The 22685-nt window shown below is 36.3% G+C and overlaps 1 protein-coding gene across 2 annotated transcripts in view; it reads right to left on the bottom strand.

Moving 5' to 3' along the window:
* MTA3 (metastasis associated 1 family member 3) overlaps nt 1–22685 on the bottom strand; it is a 142234-nt gene that overhangs the window by 45990 nt on the left and 73559 nt on the right. For both annotated transcript variants that reach the window (XM_074863600.1, XM_074863601.1), the window contains exons 10-15: nt 19364–19438; nt 14069–14127; nt 11429–11553; nt 10022–10173; nt 9294–9516; nt 718–804 (exon numbers count right to left, since the gene is read on the bottom strand). In XM_074863600.1, coding sequence (XP_074719701.1) covers nt 718–804; nt 9294–9516; nt 10022–10173; nt 11429–11553; nt 14069–14127; nt 19364–19438 — 721 coding nt within the window. The remainder of the gene's footprint in view (nt 1–717; nt 805–9293; nt 9517–10021; nt 10174–11428; nt 11554–14068; nt 14128–19363; nt 19439–22685) is intronic.

Below are 22685 nucleotides of genomic sequence, written 5' to 3' on the forward strand. Positions count from 1 at the left end.
ATACAGTGCAGAATTATTCACTGTTTCTCTGATCAGTGGATTGATTTCTATATTCATTTGAGGATTAATAGAAAGCCATTGGGCTTTCTTATATGGCTGTGTAAATATTTAATAGTCAGTTCTGGTTCCTTGCAAAAAGGATGATTTTCATTTTTTTAATAAGGAATTACAATTACTAGAATTTCCCCTCTCCCCATTATCTTATGTGAGTTCATTGTACTCTTGACTGTGATCTCAGTACAGATTTCATCGCATCTTTTAAAATTATGTCATCATATTAAAAGATCAGTGTCTTCCTGAGAGACAGCTTGAGGTCTCCTCCTTTTAAGTACATACGAGTATTACAAGTGGATTCAAGGAGCACAGTAGAGGAACACTGAGCATACTGAGTATCTCCCCTTTGAGCGCTTATTTTTTAATTTAGACTACCAGACTGTTTTTCATATTCTAAATTACATCAGGTTTCATTTTAAACCTGTATCAGAAGGTCTTCTGATTCTTTAAACCAGTATCAGAAGGCCTTCTGCCTACATTCTGCAAGTTCAGTCATGTAGTTTTGTAACTGATAGTGGACCAGAATTTTTATTGATTTATTAACTTTATAGTTTTCTTGTTACTAAAAGCATAAATCTCTCATTCTACGCATATAGGATTCTTAAGTATCAGTACACACTGAATGTTCATTTGGTTTGTCATTCTCTGGAGGCAGATACGCACCTAAATACCCAATGATACATGACAGTGGTTTTCTGGTGCTTTTTATCTTCAGAGGATTTCCAGCAAGTTCACAATGTCGATCTGCATCTGAGAATTTTAAAGAATAAAACTCAGTTTAAATATTTTACCATGACAAATACAATTAGGACACACCAACCAGTTTCTGACTTGCATTTTTACCACAAATTTCTTTTTTCCTTTTAGCACATGTTCTTCTTTTTCATCAGTGCTCATAATGATGGATACCTAAAGGGAGGCTACATCCTCATTCATGCAAGTGATAATATGATTATTTTTTTTTAAGTTAGTGTAAGTTCTAACACAAATTTGATTGCATTTTTGCTTACAAAGTCTTTTTGGAGACAGTCAGCTAGGCAGATGAAACAGATGAAAACATGAGTACTAAAATAAAAGGAGCTCTGGCTGTTAAAAATAATTTACATTGAATTCTTCACTGTTTTCTACAAGCTTGTCTGGCTCTAAACGGGGTAATACAAAGGTAAGAAGGATTTAAAGTTGGGACTACTGATTTCTGTCATTTCTTACTCGCATAGTACAGTGATTCATTTCATTCTTAAGTAAAACAGAACACGGGGGCTATCATGGCAAGACGAGGTTTAAAAACAAAACCAAAAAAAAACCCCTGTACTATAAACTTTTGAACAGTGCTCAGCTGTAACCAAGTATGACAGAGCTCAAAGGTCTCAAACTTCCTGCAAGGTAAATGAAAACAAGCAGTTCAGTAACTACCTTAAATTTGATGCTACAACTATGAACTCACACCTTTAAAGACACCGCAAATACGAAAGAAGACAATCTGTCTAAATGCCCCGAACATAGAAGTGCTACTATGAAGAGGTTCATGCTTAAACAGCAAAGTCAGTCAACCTAAGGTAAAAATTCGCAAGACTGTAGGTTTCAGTAGTTTCCAAGACTACTGGACCTATACTATCTTTTTTTTTTTTTTTTAAACTACTCAGAATGATTCGGTTATCTGTCTTCCAAAAGCATTTAAGTAATCCCCATATAGGGCTTCCAGTATCCCTAGAACACAGGTATTCTGTTTTGTACAAAACTGCATTCATATGTTGATTGTGTAGATCTAGAGTTCTCACATGCAATTACTTCCCACATACACATACCTACCTGTACACTTTTCTTTCTATAGGTTTCACATCTGCAGATCTGCATTTTCTAACAAGATTTACAGGAGCTAGATGTTATAAATAGATTATAATAATTTTAATTCCATTTTGTCTCTACCTTGTGCTTTACCAAAATGTTCCTGTTTGCTTCATTCCAGCACACACGATGGAGTACATAGTCACACAAAGAAGGTAAGACACTATATAGAACAATTAACAATCTCTTCATATACTCATTCTAGCTCCATGCAAAAAACATGTAAGTCATGAAACCACAGCAATGACTGAAATAAGTATTTCAGTACGTTCACAGATGTTTTGAACGTAACAGACAACGCACAACTTATTTCAATATATTAAGGAATCTACTTGAAATTCTGGAAATGCTAGCTGGTATCTGGGCAGCCCAAAGGTTCCAGAGCCCTAATGTTGAGTACAAGAAGTACTTTGTTATTTTATCTTAATAACAAAATATACTGTTCTCAGTGGAAAAAAAAAAAATGCAATGAATCCGGTGCCTGGAATATTTTTAATATTCCACAGCACTTGAAATATTTTAAGTGACAGAGTCGAACAATGTGTCTCCACTGTCTCCCTTAGTAAAATAAGCACAGACTACACAGTAAGTATTTTATAGTTACTCTGGGAACTGCAAAGCATGGCCTAAGAAATAATTAGCAAGAAAATTTTCCATCTACATGTTTTCACTGTAAAAAAAGACATTGAATCATGGTGTGATATTAATATGCTGACTGAGAATACAGACCGCAAAGAGAGCACAATATCCATGCTTGAGGCAAAGCATGTTCACCAAAGGTACTGAGCAGGTATTCCAAAGCACACCTATCTGTTAAGCCAGTTAAATATGTTTAACAACAGCAAACTTTAATCCACAATATGGTACTCCCATTAAAGGTATAATAAAGTTTATGACCTTTACGAACTACATACAGAAAAACACAGAATTTAGATTGTGCATCACTTTCAAGTGTAAAACTATAGAATAAAATTTAGGTAGGAAGTTGTCAAAAATAAAATTTAGAAGTCCTAAAATCAAATATGGGCTTCCACATGAACAATAACAATCTTAGTAAGATCAGTGAAATAGTGGAAGCTATGAGAAAAAATAATACATTAAAAAACAACCCAGGAGTATTATATTTGATAGAGTATTTTTTCAAACATAACAAAAGCAGGAAGTGTGCTAGTGCCTGTAGCAATAGGAGATGATCAAGGTGTGAGGAAAATATACAAGAAAGATAAAGGCATGGCAGAAAACCTAAATGCATTCTTTGCATCAGTGTTCACTGCAGAAGAACTTAAAGCAGCTCACTTCCAAAATCCTTTTACAAGGAAACTGTAAGAACTGTGTCACATTGAAGTGTCCATAGGAAATATTTCAAAACAAACCGGTTAATGAATAAAAACAAGTTACCAGAACCAGGTGGAATTCATCCAAACAGAAACTGCTGAGCACGTACACTACTGGTGTTTAACTAATGCTTAAACTGGTCTTGGTTCAAGAGAACAAAAGCATGGCAAACGTGATAACATTCTTCAGTAAGTAGGTCTGCAGACTGGCAAAAGGGTTGAACTATTAACAGAAGCATACAGTTAAATATGGAAACATCAAGGGAGCCAGCAACGACCTTGTAGAGGGAAAGCATGTTTAATGCATTCACATTATTCAGCAGCGTGTCCCTGAAACAAGGACAACTGCATACTGGGCCTCATGAGCACCAGTGCAGCCAGCAGGTGAGGGAGATAACCCTTCCCTTCCACCCCTGGAAAACACATCCAGACCCTGTGTTGACTTCTGGGATCCCTGCTACAGAAGAGCTACGGACATACTGGAGCAAGTCCAGCTATTGGGGAGCCACCAAGCTGGTTGGGGGCTGGACTACAGGACATTCATGGGAGAGTCTGAGGGAGCTGGGTCTGGTCAGTCTTGACATGAGAAGGCCAAGGGGAGACCCAATTGCTACCTCTAACTACCTAGCAGCAGAGCAGACTGAGCCAGAGCCTTCTCAGAGGTACGTAGGGATAGGACAACACACTGTTGCTGTCTGTGACAATGGACACAAGCTTGGAGATGGGAAATTCTTCTTAGATGTAAGGAAAAGATTATTTACTGTGAAGTTGAACAAACACTGGAACAGGTGCCCAGAGAAGCCGTGGAGTTTCCACCCTTGGAGATACAATCTGGACAAAAGGCCCATGAGCAAGCACATGAACTTTATGCGGGGGGTAGAATTAGAGACCTACAGAGGTCCCTTCCTACCTACGTGTCCTGTAAACCCGTGATTGCAAGTGTCACAGGTCTGCCAGGATCCTCTGAAGGAATCGTGACATGTACACATGCAGCTGATCTGGCATCCAATTTGGCATTTCAGTTAGCTTTTAACAAACTGTGTCACCAAAGACCATTGCTGTCCAGCTGTTACAGGGCAGAAGATAAGTTTTTTTTCAGGGATTAGCACCTGATTAAAATTAATTGTCTATGCAGCCCCAAAGGACCTGTGCTGTTCAACATACAAAAGATCAGGAAAAGAGGCGATCAGAGAGTTAAAGTTTCCTGATATGAAATTATGGAGCATAATCAAAGCTAAAACTGATTGCAAAGGATATCAGCAACATCAAGTAATAAATGTAAATTAATTCTCAAGGGGTAAAATGACTGTAATTTACAGATATAACAATGGGTTCTACACACCACCACGCAGAAGGGAATTCATGGAGTCAGTCAGTGTCAACAGCTTTCTAAAAATATCTAGACAATACTAAAGAGTGGTCACTTACAAGGAAATTAAAATCAGAATATTAGAAATTATGACGACAGGAAAATAGAAAACATTTGACTCTCTCTAAAATGATGGGAAATCTGTATCTTGAAGTGCATGCAATTTGGGGCACAATAATCCTAAAGAGGATACAGTACAATTAGAAAAACTCCAGGGAACAACATTACGAACCACAGCATGAAATGGATTCTTTATGAGGTTTTAAACAGACCAAGTTCTAACCTAGAAAAGTGATGACTGTTGTGGGTCTTACAGAGGTCAATGAAATCAGGAATGTTATGGAGAAGCTGATAGCAACTAAGGCTTGTTCTTTTAGATTTGAAAGGTTTTTTAATTATTTCCTTTTCTTAAACTAGATTTTTAGGTCTCTTAAGCTTAGAAAGACTCTCGGGGAGTTATTTCTCTTTGAAGTTCCATCTTATCTCTATCAAAATTCAGATTATCTAATGAATGTATTGTGCTCTACGTATTCCCTAAATTGTATTCTTCTTAGAAACTTTGGGAAAAAAATAGTGTGCTCTTTTAATTATATTACTGGCTACTAAAATCTGGCACAAACTATATTTAAAGATAACAGTAGAGAAAATATTTTCACCCTAGATGCAGCCAAAATATCTTCTGTAGCTATCCAAATCAAGGATGTAAAACACTGTTTGTGAACCAGTACCCATAAATGTTACTCACTTCAGATGAATGGGTAGTTTTATATCAGTAAAACATAGGCTATATGCTTACAAAGACAAATCAGTTACATTTTGCGTATTCTACTTAATTTTCACTTATCTTTATCAAACCAGATTGGAACAAGCAAGTACTGTGTACCAAACTTGTCAATAAGTCTGCAGATTTAAAGGTATGTTAAGTTCTGATCATGAACAGTATACCCGCTTCCAGAGAACTATATATATATTATACAGATAATATATTACCATCCACTGCAAACATTTTGACAATCATGTCTATACATAGACAGAGTATAGTTACCCAAATTCAAATTACTATAATTAATACATATATTGATAAAACTATATTCAAGCAGGGGAAAAAAAAACCCAAAATCCCTCAAAAATCTTCCTGTGCTGAAGGAATAAGGTTCACAGATGCATGGCTTGCTGCCATGCATATATCAACATGCTTGCAAGCTGGCAACAGATCCAATGTTGTCAGTGACTGTAGAAGAATGCCCACTTTGGTTTCCTCTGATTAAGAGACCTTCCATAGACAGGATAGTTTTGCTTAACTTACTAAAAACCGTGCAATATATTAAAACTAAAAAGAAGGTATTTTGCCTAATTTAGAGCATGGGAATTTCCTCTTATGGAAACAGTTTGCCAATTCTAATTATTAGTGAAAATCCATCAGACAAGTTTACTGTCAACAACTACAGCGAGTCTATTACCTTCAGGCCGAACAAAGTTTGAGATTTCCATGATGGGTAGTGCTCCTAGCAGGAGATGCCATGCCTTCTCAACCTCCTGGTGACCATCCCTAGATTGAACTGGGATGGAAATGCATCATCTCCACTACCTCCTGCTGGCATCTGAGCAGGGGTCATGCTATATGGTTCATTAATGAGAAGAATCTAATTCTCTGCACTAACTGAAGGAATAAAGAACATAGAATAGGACCTTGTTTTCTGCCAGTGGATGTAATGGGCCGAGGCAGATGATGTGGGTGGAATTACAACAATAAAAAATGCTCTGTCTGAAATGTGGTTTCACCTAAAAGATGGTTGGGCCTGAGGTTAGCATTCTCAAAGGCCTCCATGTCCCTTCCAAGACAAAAGAAGTATCTGCAGATGAGTTCAGGTGGCATGCAAAAATCAATTTATTTTACGAGCAAGCTCCGACTGGCTTGTTCAGACTTCCTTTCTCAGAACTGGGAATTAGTTTCATTTACAACGTGACAGTTCAACAAATTGCATAAGACTGAGAAGACATAAAACCTGGCATGCTGCTGGGGTAAGTGCTCTACCATCCTTCTGTCTTTAGGTTTTATGGATTCTGAGTGTTGGTATGGTGCCTGCTGCAATAGAGTTGTGAAATGCAGTTAAATTTTCAGGCACTGGTTTGTCACACACACAGAGCCGAGTGAGTCTGACCAAGCATCTAAGCAGTCATTAGATTCAAGTTTCAGCACACCTACATGGAAAACAGACTCCAAATCAGTTCTTGCACATCCTAACCATCTCATGCCATATCACGTCATGGGTGACCTGCTACTCTGGCCAGGTTATCATCTAAGCACGATTGTAACTTTTGTAACACCAACACAGACATTTATTCAATCTTGTTATTACTCACCGGTATTCAACATATGAAATCATTACTCTTAATTAAATGTGTCATTTAAAAATTAAAAAAACTTAAAAATTACTTGCATCAGGCTACCCTTAGAAAAGGATTCAAGGCATTCTCAGGAAGAAAGAGCCTATTTAGTTATAACATTAGAATCTACAGAGTTCACTGAACACAGGTCACCAGATAAAGTACAGGAATGAAACTAGAAAATAATTTTTTATTTACTTACTTACTAGACTTTACTAGAGTAAGAATATGACAATGACAATGCAGCTAAAATCATTGTATGATTCCACAGAGAGATATTGCCAGAAACAGAGTATGTGCATGTGTGTGTGTGTGCATATATGTGTATGTGTGCACAGAGAGAAACATGAGTTAAATTAATTAAATAGGGTACAATCTGGTTTCCACCATTGTAAAATAATTTGAATGTCGTGTTCAAAAAGCATTGACAACTGTGCATTTTTTTTTCCAATCTACACTAGGTCTAATCAGGAAGCATCAGCATTCAAAAAGACAAAATTGCAAGGTCCAAATTTTGCTTTAAGCAAAAAGAATAATGAAAGACAGAGACTACAGGGGGAAAAAAAAAATCTTTCAGCTCTTGATGCTAATCTGATGTGGCACTTTTTCATTCAAAGGAACAAAGACGAAGCACTCACAGCACTGCCAGTCTGATACAAGAATGACTATTTCCTGCTGAAAAGCTCAGCCTTTCACTCCTTTGTTTTAAAGTTGAAGTGTGTATATAACACTTGTTCTAGTAGGATGATTAACAGTTGGATGAAACTTTTTTTCTTCTATTTTTTCTCTTCCTTAAACAAAAGCTTCATCTTCTTTTGAACTGAGTTACTGCACTAAGTGAGAAGAAAGAGGGGTATGGATAAAAAGATTCAAGGCTCAAGTGACTTCTTAAATTAATTTCCCTCCATGATTCAGCAGAAATCAGTGCCAAATACATGAATTAAAAGGCAGTGATTTCCTGTCAGAAAATACCTCATTTTGTATTAATAATTAAAAATATAATCCTAGTCCAGTCTTAGACAGAATTCTTCCATAAAGTACAACCCACTTTATTCACACAGTGGACATATGGTTTCCTTAAATCTGAAAGCTGCTCCTGACTTGCATAACTTTGAAAGAAGGAAGAAAATGGCCAACAGGACAACTAAATAAATAAGATGACAATGAACAGAAATATTCACCAATTCTGGATGACTGCAGAAGCAGGTGAAGAGTTTGCATGTGAAGAATGGCTGGTGTAAAAGTACATAGGGTGAAAATAATTACTCAAAACCAGATTTTAAGCCTCCACGGAGAAAATTTCTTATAATCAACACTGACATCATCAGCATCCCAGTTCAATATGGTGGGAAAACACTTAGTGTTTAAACTAGTAAACACGGTTATAAAACCAACATCTACTACTCTAAAAAAGGTCTCTTCGATTCTAATACAACTGACAGTACGATGAGCCAGCATGGCTCATCTTCGAATACCAAGCATCTGCTCCACGAACTGCACCTATGGAATACTGGGAAACGTAACCAAACAGTGGGAGCAGTAAAACAACACGCTCAGCACAGATATAAAACCTGCTGAAATATTCAGTGACTTTGCAACAGAACTTACACACATATGCACATAAAGAGACTTACTGTTGCTATCTACAACTCACAACATTTTGTCTACTAGTGAATTTATCTGTTCTTTATATTTTGCCTATATGAAGAACAAGCATAATATAAAATTTTATTTAAACTAAAATTTAAAACTGGAACAGACAAAAAGAAAGATGCAATTATGATGAAATAATAAAACACGGCTATCACCACCATCTGATCACCGCAGTAACAAAGGGCTGTATTACATGCCAGATTTAAATTCTTATGCATCCTCAGCTCTATTCCTTAACCAACCCCACTGAGAAAAAGTAAAACATGTACAGATCTATACCTTCTGCTCAGCTAATGAATAAACAATATAGAAGCAAACTTCTTTCACACTGCCTAGTAGGAAGCACGTTTTTTATGTCACAGCATTGATTTCCTCTCCCTGCCCCTGATTTTTTTTAATGACAATTTTTTGTAAGTGAATGAGGTAACAGTTATCCCCTTTTTAATTCATATGAAATGTTTCCCCAGCCTGAAATCTGTTCAAGGCAGCCAGAATTTATCCAATGTGTTGGTGATATGCTGGACAAATGAAAAAATGAAAAGCAAAAGCATATAGACAAGAAATGTTTATTGAAAAAGAAAATAAAATTAAAAGACAAAAATGGGTGGGAAGCACAGCACACAGAACTAAGAATTAAAAAAACATCTTACATTCTGCCTTAATGGCAGCACAGTTAATAGGGACAAAGGGACGTCTTGCTGCCTGCCGCAGCCGGAGGGTATTTTTGCAGACCTGACGGGCCAGTTTTGTCCAACACGTTGTGTGAAGAAAGAAAGCTTGACGTGTTTTCACTGCCGACTTTGGACTTCCAGTGTTACGAACTGGAGTTCCCTGTGTGGCCTGCCGGGACATGTGAGTTCTAACGTGGGATTCCTATAAAAATAAAACAAACAAAAAAATCATAACATGTACACCTGAATTACAGCATTAAAAAAATTCACAGTTTGGATAAATTCACAAGGTTAATCAAATAATATATATAAGCACTATACAAAAAACCTGGGGCTTATGCAAGAAGCTGTGTAACGCAGTAGAAAGCTCTATTGTGAGTGGATATATAATGCCATTCTACATGAGATATAGTATAGTCATATTAACATTTTATAGATAACACACCATTTGATTGACAAGATGACATTTGTCCACCAAAAATGCATGAAGTGGATGTCTGTTTATCTAAGACTTGGTCATATAAAGACACAGCAGGACCTGCACACTGTTCAGTTCTACTTAAGACAAGAAAAGGATTAATAAATTAACTTTTGTAAAACTGAAGTTGAACACACATATAAAAACCCATGCCATTAAATATTCAAATCACAGCAGCCTTGTGAAAGCACCACATTTTATTTTAGGAATTCTACCTATGCAATCCTACCTCTGTAGGTTGGCTGGAAGACAGTTTGTCGTCATCTGTCTGTGTGGGCATTTTCAGGCCACCATATTTCTTCCAGTAAATCCAGCAAGATGCACACAATCTACATTGCATATTAGGAGGACCCCAAGAATACCACTGGTGAGACTGTGGAGCTAAGAGAAAAAAACAGCACAGCTGAAGTGGTGCATGCCTCATTGAATATAAAATCCAAATGCTGTAATAGATGGCATTCCCTAAGAGCATTATATGGATAAATATTTAATACATTTCAGATGGAGAAAAGAACTTGGATTTTTAGTTTATTTTTTAAAAAAGCACCCCAAAAGTCAACTCCAAAGAGAAATTTTGAAATACTTTCCTACTTAATTTCAAACGAGGGACTTTGTATTGCCAAGAAGAGATTTTCTTCCAGGGGACTACAAAAAATCCCCCAAAACAAACAAACAACCAAAAAAAAACCCAAACAGAAAAGAAAAAAAAAAAAAAACCACAAAAAAACCCCCAAAACCAAAACCCTATAAACCCTCCACTACTTCTAATCTTACCCTGGAAGACAGGCTTATTAAGTTGCTTGCTACTTATTAGAATTACTAGAGATGTGGGGTTTTTGCCCAAGTCATGCAAAGTGAGTACTTGTAAGTCAAAATCCGTATAAGAAAAGGACAAGCACTTCTACTGACCTTGGAGATTCATGTGCACCTTTATCTTGTGCATGTGGAGACTCAGAAGGAAACACTAATTTAACCTTTTTGTAATCTTTCACAAGAAAACTTATTTAAAAAATGTGATTTGAAAAACAACAAAGTATATAACTGGAACTTTCTATATACAGAATATGATTTTAATTGGTGTTTAAGACACAGGGAGCCATAGCAATGATAAGTAAATAACTCTCATATGGTAGGCCTTTTCAATTCTTTCCAGTTCTGGATTGTGCTACATCTTCTCTCATATAATCCATGTCGAAACCTGCTATTTCAAGTCCACCAGGGACCACCAGAAACCCACAAAATACTAGAAAAAAACATCACCTTCCCCACCCCCAACAATAACAGAAGGGGGTGGGAAACGACACACACCCCAAACAACTCAAAAAGCCCTGCAACCTTACAGGAGAAACAAAAATAAATTTGAATCTAGTATTCTGAAGGAATAATGTATCAGTGCCATCATATTATACCACTTTATCTTTCTGTACTTTCTGACTTGTTAAAAAAAATCATAAAGTGGATTTGAATATTGACATTTGATCAACATATTGAAGCCAGCTCTAACTTGTTTCTGCCACACAATTCATTGAAAATTATCCTCTATTTATAACATGCAAACAAAAGTAGATATATTTGTTTTTTTAAAGTGCATATTAAAATTTAATATCATTATTATTATTTTTTAAAAATTACTTACTATAGCAACTTTCACAAGCCCGACCTATTAGTGAGGCCTGTGCCTGATAAGAGGCTCCCATTGCTCCATTGACTGCAGCAGGTTTCCCATTGTTGCTGGATATTTGATTGGGATTTGGTTTATTGCTTAAAAAAAAAAAAAAAAATATATATATATATAATTAAAGAAAAGATTTTACTAACAAGTTAGGCTACATGAAAACAAACAATCTAATTCTGGAATTCTGATGTGTGGTGACAACACCTGTAAAAACTGCTCTAAACAAGACTAATTTTTATACTCTAGTATTTTCAGCACTGTAAGAGACTTGTTCTGTAAAGAGCTGCTTTGATACTCAAATTTACAGATCTTTGTAAAATGCTCTCACATGGTCTAAGCTACCTGGCAAGCTAGTAAGAGACCAAGTCTCAAGGTGAAGCATTAACATAAGCCTGACACAGGACAGAATTTAAGAAGGGGATTCCAGTCAACAGATGAAGCTTTACAGCGTGAGGCTGGGCTTTGGGTGAAGTATAGCAAGTAAGAACAGTAACACTGACTATAATACTACAAAGGCTGTCCACCCTAGAAGAGGGTTTGCTGCCTCATATTACAAGCAGAAGTACATACCTCCCCACCAACTACAGTAAATGCAAATGCCATATAACCCTGCAAAGCTCACCCATGTAATATCAGGCTGTTCTACCTGGGTTGTGTCCTAAACATCTTTCACACTCTGAGAAGGCTGAAGAACTGTTCTTGGATTTTTTTTTGTTATATTATGATGATGATTATTTTACCTACTAATACTTCACTGACTTTAAGGTCAGCTAATTCAGAGGGAATTAATATACTCCTGGCTAGGTTAAGTACAGCATTTCCAAAGCCTTAACTCTGTAGGTGTTAATTACCCATTTGATGTGCTATACTCACAATACAATGCAAGGCTGGATACATTGATTCATAAGATGATTATTCATTACTTTAAGTAGCATAAAACATATCCAAGATTAGTTAAAATGACTAATTGAAGAAACCTTTGCTGTATCAAGTCTCTACTCCAAATGCCACAAAGTTTGTCTCCTGCCTTCTCCTTTTTCACTATATCCAGTGAGAGACTATTTAACAATTTCCAGATACGCTTTATCAATTATGTTCAAGAGAAGTACCTCGGGCTCAAGGTACAAGAGAAGGTATCAAGAGATTATTTTCTCCCACGTTATGATCTGTTGCTTAGAGACCTTCCAGAGAAAGCATGAATTGAAAGGGACTCTGGTTACTATTAACAGAACCTTGCTTTTACAGGAAATACCTTATGATCAAATTCAAAAAGGTATTCAGCTCTGAGAATCAATTCTACTCAGATTTCAGATACACTAAATCAGTCTTGAAACAGAGCATTAAGCAATCAATTTGCCCAGGAGTGCCCAGATTGCACAGTTATCAAAGACTTGAGAAGTCCTACCCTCTTACCATTGACTATGGATTTTGTCTTGACATGAAAGTAAAAGACAAGACATTAAAAAAGATAAAAAAAGTAAAAATCCTACATTTCAAAACAGGTTTTGTCATTCAGTACAAATAGTTCCCCTACTGTGAACATACTGGCAAAAGTCCTGCGCTGTCCACATGGACCAATGAAATAAAATTGAAAAAGCATTATGTAAAGACTGAGCATCTTTCAGTCTTCCTAAAGCAGCCACTTCCCTGAGAGGGTTAGGGAACGCTCATATTAAGACTTTTCAGTGCTTTTAAAAAGGCATAATTTATTAGAGACTTGAGCTTCAAAACTCAAAACATTTCTTCAGAGATGAGATTAAAAGACTGAATTTAAAAGTCTGCTGCTTGTATTATTAAATCTGTTTAAGAGAAAAGTCTGTATGGAATATGGAAATGAAGCTCTACTGTATGCAATTTATACAAGTCATCAAAATGACAACAGTGGATTTTCTAAGTATTTCATTTGGTAGTCTTCTGTTATACAAACACTTATAACAATGGGAAATTCACATGTATGTAAACTGAATATAACCACAGAAAGCTTAAAAGAATGTCATCTGTAATCCTTTATTTTCTCATAATCTTGAGGAAATTATGACTATGAAAGAGACAGATTATATCTTGTTTCTGTAAACTACACATTAACAAAAGCAGATACTGCATTGAGTTTAAATCTAAAAAAACAGATTAAACCCCTCTCAGAAGAAAACAGATTTCATTAATAAGACCTGTTCAAAGATAAAAGATCACATTAACAACTGCTTCTGTTTTGAAATACTGCATTTACACAAATATGAAGTGTTGTGCTACAAGGGTTCGGAAGTGATTATTCTGGGAAAACTTCTTTTTAAATGATAAGGCCCTTTTTGCATGTGAGCAGTCCATGTAGCACTTGACCGCCTTTTGTAAAACTTCTCAGCATTCCAAAACAGGCAGTGCACAGGTCAAAGACAAAGGGCTCAATTAAGTATGAAGGTTTCACTTATGACAAGAGTTTGTGGCATTTTCTGATTATATCTCTGTATATTCTGTTTGTATATAGTAACTATTAAAAAGACAAATAAGAAAATATCATGCATGTTACAGCATGCAACTGCATGTTACTGTTTCAATTTTACCTGTACATTATTAAAAAAAAAATGACTTTATTGTTATACTCACTAGGTGGGGATGTATACTTGTTTCAATTTACTTTCTGCTTCAGCCGCTTTCAGACGTTTCTAGTTGAAAAATTAACACAATAAAATATTTTATTATATTCAAGTACAAGATTTCATAAAACTGCACACAATCCATCTTTAAATTATTTTTATTTTGTTATTTCTCAAGAGCTTCCAAAACAAGTGTAGAAATCTACAAGATGAAAACCATGAAAAACGAGTTCTCTATTTTTATTATTAGTTTGAAATTATAGTATACTGTCCTCCCCAGTAAAACTCACAGGCCTCACATATGAGAGCAAAACTGTAAAAATGACAATTACAATTTACATAAATTACATCTATATAAACATGTATGACATTGTGGCTAACCCTCACTGCAGAATAAGTAGAAAATAAATGAATGAAATTGCACATGATGAGTTCCCTCATCAGTCATGTAACTCAATACTACTTGTGTGCTCTGTCAAGCCCGAGGCTAGTATTTTATAACCAATATAAGGAAGCAGAACAGTAAAGTCCATTGACTGTTAGAAACAACTAAACATCTACTCCCATTAAGTGCCATTAAAACTGTAGATCAGGAACACATCAGGACAGCTACACTACCATGAAGATAGCCTGTGAATTTACTAAATTATTACTTTCTTCACATTTGCAAACTGAAAACATGTTGTGCTCAAGGTAGTATTACTAAGTTCCAAAATGTTGAGAAGATTTAGTTACAAGTAACTAAGACAACAATTTTTTCAGCAATGGCACAAGAAGTACAGAGTTCAGATGTCTACTGGTTATCTGAAACATTTGTCTGTATGTAAAAGATGAAGGAAAAAAAAGATTATTTCCCTGCTATTCCTGTACTCTAGACATCACTTCTGTCCACTTGAGGGGAAAAAAAAAAAAAAAAGAAAGGACAAAAGGAGTTGAAACAAGGTCAATTTTATTGCTGAGGAGTCAAAAAAAAAAAAAAAAAAAAAAGAAGAAGGGGGTGGGAACTGCACTGATATCCAGCAATAATAAATCAACACTACCTGCCTGCCTCTCAAGATTCCCCCTTTCTTTATCAGGTGTTTAAAATTCAGTCCTGCATTTCTCCTACAACAGCCAATTCTCTTCTCAGCTATACTTCTATTTTCTGATATCCAATCTTTGTGAGTCTCACAAACCAGGAAGATATTTCCCATCATTAGAAAAGTATCATCAAAAGACTCTGCTCTGAGAATCTCTTGCCTGAGCCATGAGGCGAATTACAGGGTGAATCAGCTTTAGTGGTCGAGTAGCCTGAGTAGGCCACCTCACGTAAACCGCTGCTCTTCTCCACTTCAGAAAGTTGCCTCTGTGCCATCCATCACCATAACTCTCATCTATAAAAACTGCATCTTTGAGGCGCAATCTATGACAAATTGAGTCCTAAGCAGTCCATGCCACCACAAATTAATTCCCATGCAATAAGAGAGCTCTTTTCCATTTATTTCCAAGATAGGCTTCCCCCCCGCGGGTCTCTGCTGTTCACAGACGCCTAGTTGAGTTTGGAGCTAGAGAGAGAAGTGACTTCCATTGATACATCTGGTGCAGTTGCAGTCTTTCCCCAACACCAGGGCTCGGCAACACTGCACTACCTTCAACAGGCGCACAGCAAAACTGCAAACATGCGATGCTCTGCCTGCTTAAGACAGTTTTTACAAGGGCAAGGAGAAAGAAGAGCAGCAGCAGCATGCCCCAAATCTTGTAAACTGATACTTTTTAATCTGAGAACATTCCACAGCCCCAGCAGAAGAGCTCTCAACAGTGACCTCTTTCCACTTAACAGCTTCAGGCCACAGGCTTTCCACAACTGTATCTTTTTCCTTTTCATATGATACCCAACAATACAGAATTTGTTTTCAGACTGAAAAAGCATGGGAGACTGCAGGTCAGCAGGTAACACACATTCAGAGGTTCATGACAAACTGGTCCCATTCTACAAAAAGAACAAGTAAATCTCGCTGCATACCTAGCAAGATCATCAGAGCAAAAGAAAAAAATACAATAAAGGGAAAGAAATAAGGAAAGTAGCCTTGAAGCACTGTCAAAATGTAAAGGCATTTTTAGGAAGCTGTATTAAGCCCTGATGTCAGTGTCAGTGAGAAGTGACTATACACAGTAACTAAATTTTAGCATACTTTTATTACTGGCATGAGGGTTGTAAGGAATGCAATTTTAGCAATTGCTTTCCTCCTTTATTTACTAAAATTAATAATATACTGCTTTCTACAAAATAATCACACAATACTGTTTCAGTATAAACTTTATTTTTATGCACCAAAACTACGGTCACCATTGCTCTCTAAAAGCAACAGAAAATGTCACGGCTTAGATTCACACTGACCCATCAACTCTTAAGTATCGAGAGAGAAAAAAGGATGCAGATACAAAACTATTGAGAAATAGTTGCAAATTCTGAGATGAAAGTTCTGCCTGTTGAAATTTAGAGGATGAAAACTGGTAAACTGTAGAGGTTGGACATTGAAATTGAAAACATTTAGACAAAAAACAAAGCACCAGTATGTAACAGTAAGTGTAAGAAATCACTGGAGCAATGTGACAAGAGCTGATGCTTTTCCTAAAAAAAATTATTTACATCTGATCTTAAACAGTAACTATTTCAAACAAGTTTCACAGACTACAACGTAGGGGAGGTTGAACTACAACTAGCCCAGCTCTTCACCTGGGCTCTGCTACTTTTAATCAACTACCTTGAAACTGAATGTTACTTCTTTTTAAGAACTTTTGTTATGAGTATCAACTAACAAATATCCCAAGAAATTGCCACTTCCCTACTGTGGAAATAAATAAATGAGAGCGAAATGTAATATTTTGATATTTTGTTGTTGTACAGCAATTTAGTTATCCTTACATATGTTCTCCCTTTTTCTGTTGCAAAGTCCCAGTAAGTCTTTTTGCATTGAATCAGATTTTTAAGGAGAACACCACAAATAATGAGAACACATTTCATTCAGTGGAATGAGCCACCTGGTCTTCCTCAAACTCTATATAATGTAGTGGTCATGAAAAGTGACATATCACCAAGAATGATTACCCAAGGTCTGAATTAGTTTTGCTAGACAGGTTCAGCACAGACCGAGAACTTTAACGTATCTATTTCCCTTCACCTTGACTTGAAGGGAACAAGCTCTGAAGGCAAGGTGGCAGCAGTATCTCCATTGCCATTAAATCACCAGCTTTAGCTACCAAGCAAGAATAATATTTAGTAGCAATTATGACAAGGAAACCTTTCTTATGCCTGACACAATGCAGCCAATTCACACAAAGAATAAAGATAATTAAAGAGCAAATTTTCATATTAAATCACACTGCTCTACAATTCAGAGACTGTATTTTATGCATAAGATTCAAGTATACACAATGGGAAGACCTTTTTGTCTTCCCATCCCCCCAAGCTGCCCTACCCCTCAAGCATGATGTTCAGGGAAGAATGACTCGGAAATTGCCACTTCCTTACTGAACACATTTTCTCCCTGAAATAACTTTAACTATGACAGCTTGTTCTGGTTGGGAAAACAAACCTACTGATACATTTTTTACTGAACTGTATTATTCTTACCATTTCAAAACAAACTAGCAAGGGCAGGATGAAGTTCTGATCTCTCATTAGGAAGGATTACAGAAATGTTAACCAGGATAGAAACAAAGTTTTTGGTCTACACTGGTTTTGTTACTGATAATCATACATGACCTTGAAAGAACATGTCTAAAGCAGTAAATCCTGTGATGTACTACCATGTTCTGAGTTGGGATTTTCTAAGTTTACTTAGTTACAAGTAAAACACAGGCATTTGTAAGAGCATTCAAGTTTTAGATAACCATAAAGCCTACGTGTATGCGAGGCTAAAAACCTAATCCTGTGGGAGGATACACAAACTCAATGCACCATCACACACCTTGATCACTGTAGCAACAGAATCACAATGATGCCCTAGAGAACTTTAGAAAGGGAGTCTCAGCCTTCTACCAACCACTCCAGAGCAAGTATTTCAGAAAAATTTCACAGAAAACAAGATCTGTCTCCAAGCAGCCTAAGGGTGTTGACAAAAGTCAATTTGTACTTCAATTTATCCTTACTCCATGGCTTTCAGTATCAATAAAATCTTTTTATCTGATTCTTCAAGATCATCTGTTGCCCAACCCTTAGGAGCTGACAAACAGCACAGCAAATCTCTGCTGGCAATACCTTTCTAGGATAAAGATTAACAGTGGAAAAAAAAAGTGTTAGAAGTGAAATGAATGGCCACAAACCCAGAAAAACGTGCCTTTATACACAGCATATTATTGTCTATTTGTATTATCTATAGAACTAAAAAGTCCTAGTGATAGTGCAAGACTACTATGTGGTAAAAGACTTTACCATTACTTTCCATACCCTAATAAGATGATGTAGAAATGCTTTCAAATAAACCAGAACAACCTGAAGCACTCATCCTCCTGGCACAATGTAACAAAATCTGGAACAATTCCAAAGATCCATCTAACAATACAGCTGTAACCATTACAGCAGAAAATTTCTTTTCAACGTGCTGTATGTACATAACATTGCTGCTACTTATGCAGCAAATAAAGAGGCTACAAACTTTAATGTTAAATCATAAATTAAAATTGATTATTTTAAAATATTTTATGTATCTAAACCAAGGAGTAACTATATAAAGACTGCAATACATTAAAAGCACCAACACTAAAATTTTGCCTAAACCTGCTTAAAATATCCCAGTGTCAGTACCCAATATAATCTTACAATGTTTCTGCCCAAACAACTGAACATTCAATGAGAAGGATGAACACATCCAGTGCGTGCAGAATGTTCGCAACTTTGTTTTTAAATCCTGGTAATGGCAAAGCAATGTTTTAAGGTGGAGTACCAATAAAAGGTTCATAACGTTAGCAGCCACTTTAACACAATGTATTTTTCCTTTTCCTTCATTCCCATGCACAGATTCACAGCCTAAAGCATTTGCTCTGCAGCCCATTTCCTTCTTAACTCATACTGCAGTAAGAACCAGGAATCACGTTGCTACAAACCAGCATACAATACAAATGGCTTGAAAAGCTCTTCACATCTATGTGATGTACAGTAGGCATCAGAGGACTTGACAATGCACCCTGTGAACAGCAAAAAATCTAAAACATTACCATAGGGCTCCCACCATATCTCTTTCTAAGAACAGAAACAGATTTTTATGTTTTAACAAGTTTAGTTTTTTTGGCAGACTGGTTCATGCTGAAGTAGTCATTAAATTACCTGCTGCACATATCTGTCAGTGGTTTTCCACATGTAATAATACTCAATGATGCTAGTCAGCGACTTCCAAGGGAGCTGAAAAACATTTGTTACAAATTAAAGAAATTGCCATGTCCCCATCTTAGTAAACACGTTAAAATCAAGTATAGTTGATACACAAATGCTAACATGTGAATGTACTAAATGCCTATATTAAAACCCATATGCAAATGAATATTTATTACTATTAACAATAGACAACCTTTCCTTAGAGTTAACAAGGATGCAGAATTACAACAATATTATACATCCAAATCTAAATGTAATTTATTCTGTTTAAGCCATATGGTTAAAAAAAAAATCATCAAAACAGAATCCAGATTCCTATCAGGAAACACAGAAGGTAACAGATCTATTATAAAGTGTATCACATGGAGAACAACATCAGGACTAGAATAAATCATCTTGACAAGACTGTGTTCGAGTCTCATGATAATTTCACTCTTAAAAAATACAATGGTCACTGTACTTAGTTCACAGGTTTTTCAAGTCCCGTAATTCAGCCGCTCATATAACACCACTAGTTTTGCATAAACCTCCACATACTGTTGGACCATGAAACAAGAAACAAAAGGATGCTAGGGACAAATGCTACTGTGAACAACAAGAGTGATACTGACAATGAATATTTCACAAAATTCTCTGCAAACTCAGGGCAACTGATGAAGATTATTATTATTTTGAGTGCACATGTTCATTGGCAAAATAAAAATGTATCAGCCTAAATTTAGGGAAGAAAATTAAGCATACAGCAGCCACTTTTAATTACTACTGAATAATCTATTTAACTCCATAAATTCTTTCTATAATTTAAATTAGTACTACTTTTACAAAATTCATGCAATTTCTCTTCATAACCTGTAAATATTCTACTATTTTGTGCATTGTATTTTCTAGATGTATGCATCAACACTAATATTCTCTGCTTTACAGGAATTAGGATGATTTTTAAGAAGTCCCAGAAAATACAGGTGCAGAAACTTATCTTTCCAACCTTACTCACTCCACTTGGAGGCTTTCTGCATGTCTTAAGACAAAAGAACAGCTTCATGACCCTTTATCAAGTTCCTAAAACAACAGAGGAACACTGTATCAAGCTGCCTCTCCCTGCATGCAGGAGCCCACAGCGAGTTTTTCATGCTGCTTTCTTGCAGACACTGAGAGGAACTGAGTCTGGCTCCCACCTCTGCCTTTCAGAAGCTGGGATTCAGGTCCAGATTCAGCTGTGAATTCTTTCTCAGACAGGGGACCACAGTGTCTAAATCCCTGTCCATTTGCATTTAATTAAAAAGTACAAGTGTAACAAATACATAAGCCGATATTCCAGTAAATAGCACCATAATTTAGTTTACTAAAATCCTTTTACTTTCTCAGGTAAAAGATGCCTTAAGAGAAATCTGCCCAAGAAAAGGCCAGTGATAGGAACACATGTTCAGTGTGAGGTGACAGATCAGCTGCTTCTCAGTCTCTAGGTCCATATTCTTCCTGTTATCCAGATGAAACACTGTCACCTCAACTACCTGCTATCTGTCAATGAGTACATTTTAGCATTTCCATATTTATTTTCCTTCCTGAACACTTATTAACATATTCATGCTACAGATTACATTTGCCATGTTTCTAGAAGGTACTTTAATCTGTTTTAACTATGATTGTGACACCAGTATGTTCATTCACTCAGTAGGTATCTACAGTTAAAGAAAGGTAATTAAGGTGCTTGGACTGGATAACCATAATCCTTTTACACTTTGATTCACAACTCAGAAAACCTGTTCGACAGACTAAGTATGAATTTCCTGTATTCTGTTTACCTACCCACTTAAATGACAAAACACTGAAGAGGCATGGGAATTTTCCAGAGGTTGCTCTGAACTGCCAGAGAAGCTGTGAACAGCCATAGAATAATGTACTCTACCAAATTCTATTAAACACTAATTGAAAGAAGTAAAAATGATCATCCGCATGACATTTTTGTATGAGAAAATTAGCAGAGAGGTGTCAGCAGTACAAAAACAGGGAGAGGGAATTTTCAGTTTATTTAATTTCTTCAGGGTAAAAAAGGACTACTCAAATCAGACCAGCAGAAAAAATTTAGGATTATAAAGTATCTTAAAATGAACATGTTAACTTTAAGGCATGTTACCACAATTTTCTGAAGTTGGAAAACAGTTGCTCCTGTTTTCTATAAATGGTACAAGTCTGATTCTCATGGCCTTTCCTGGCACGTTTGAGATGTAAGAGTTACAAATTTGTGAAAACTGTTGATAATGAAAAAGTAAGAATTAACAAGCGTAACAGCTGTCTCTTACGATTAGGAAAATAGCTATATGTAGAGAACATAAAATATTCAGTCTTCTTTCATTCTACTACCCTGGGATGTGAAATAATTCAAGTACATCAAGTAAATTCAATTAGCTTAAAAAGTTTAGGTTGATTAGGATTCACATAGGTTCTTAAAAGACATCAGAACCTCAACAAATGAGCTCCTATAACAGTTGATGAGTCAACAGCTGATGAAAATGATTATTCAAAGGCTAGACTCGTAAGTTGGTAACAAATGAGCTTCTCCTGTCTATTAAAAAAAAGGTAAACTCCTTTACACTGTTTAATTTATAATAATTGTCTCGCTGACTAGTATTTAATGTTTATAGCTTAATGCTTGAGCTGCACATTGAATGTCAAATAGTGCCAATTCTTACTAATTGCTGGAAAAGTAAATGAACCTGCCCTTTAGAGAACTATCACGTAAGGGCTGCAATTGCAGCTGCCATGCCTTACAAATCCAGGCCGATTCAGAAAAGCAACTTCTCTGGCATGTAATTACCCAAAGCAGGTATTACATAACCCTTTTGCTTCAGAAGAGTGCTACCAACCACCTTCTGCCATGCAACATGACAGTCTCGCCTGTACTGTGTCATCACTGCATGACTGCTTAGGTTCAAGTTTAATCTCAGGCACCATAGGATTTAATTTTACCATTAGATCCCACATGGACACTCGAACAAGTTCATTACTCTGCATGAGAATTCAGCAAATTGAAGCTTTGCTCTCTGTAGTCTGATACTTCAGTACCAAAAACAGCATAGTTAGTACACATTGGAAAACATTTCCTTTGAGAAGTGCCAAAATACCTAATATGTCAAAATAACTTCCTGGAGCGCACCTCAAACGCTATCTGAATATAAATTTCTGTCTGCTAAGGAGGAAACTCCAGCTTTCCAAAACCACTCAGGAGAGTCAGCCACGTAGCTGCTAATGAATTTCACTAGAAATTGTGGAAAAG

Source organism: Strix uralensis, chromosome 3 (assembly GCF_047716275.1).
Source record: "Strix uralensis isolate ZFMK-TIS-50842 chromosome 3, bStrUra1, whole genome shotgun sequence".
In the NCBI taxonomy this organism is placed as follows: Eukaryota; Metazoa; Chordata; class Aves; order Strigiformes; family Strigidae; genus Strix; species Strix uralensis.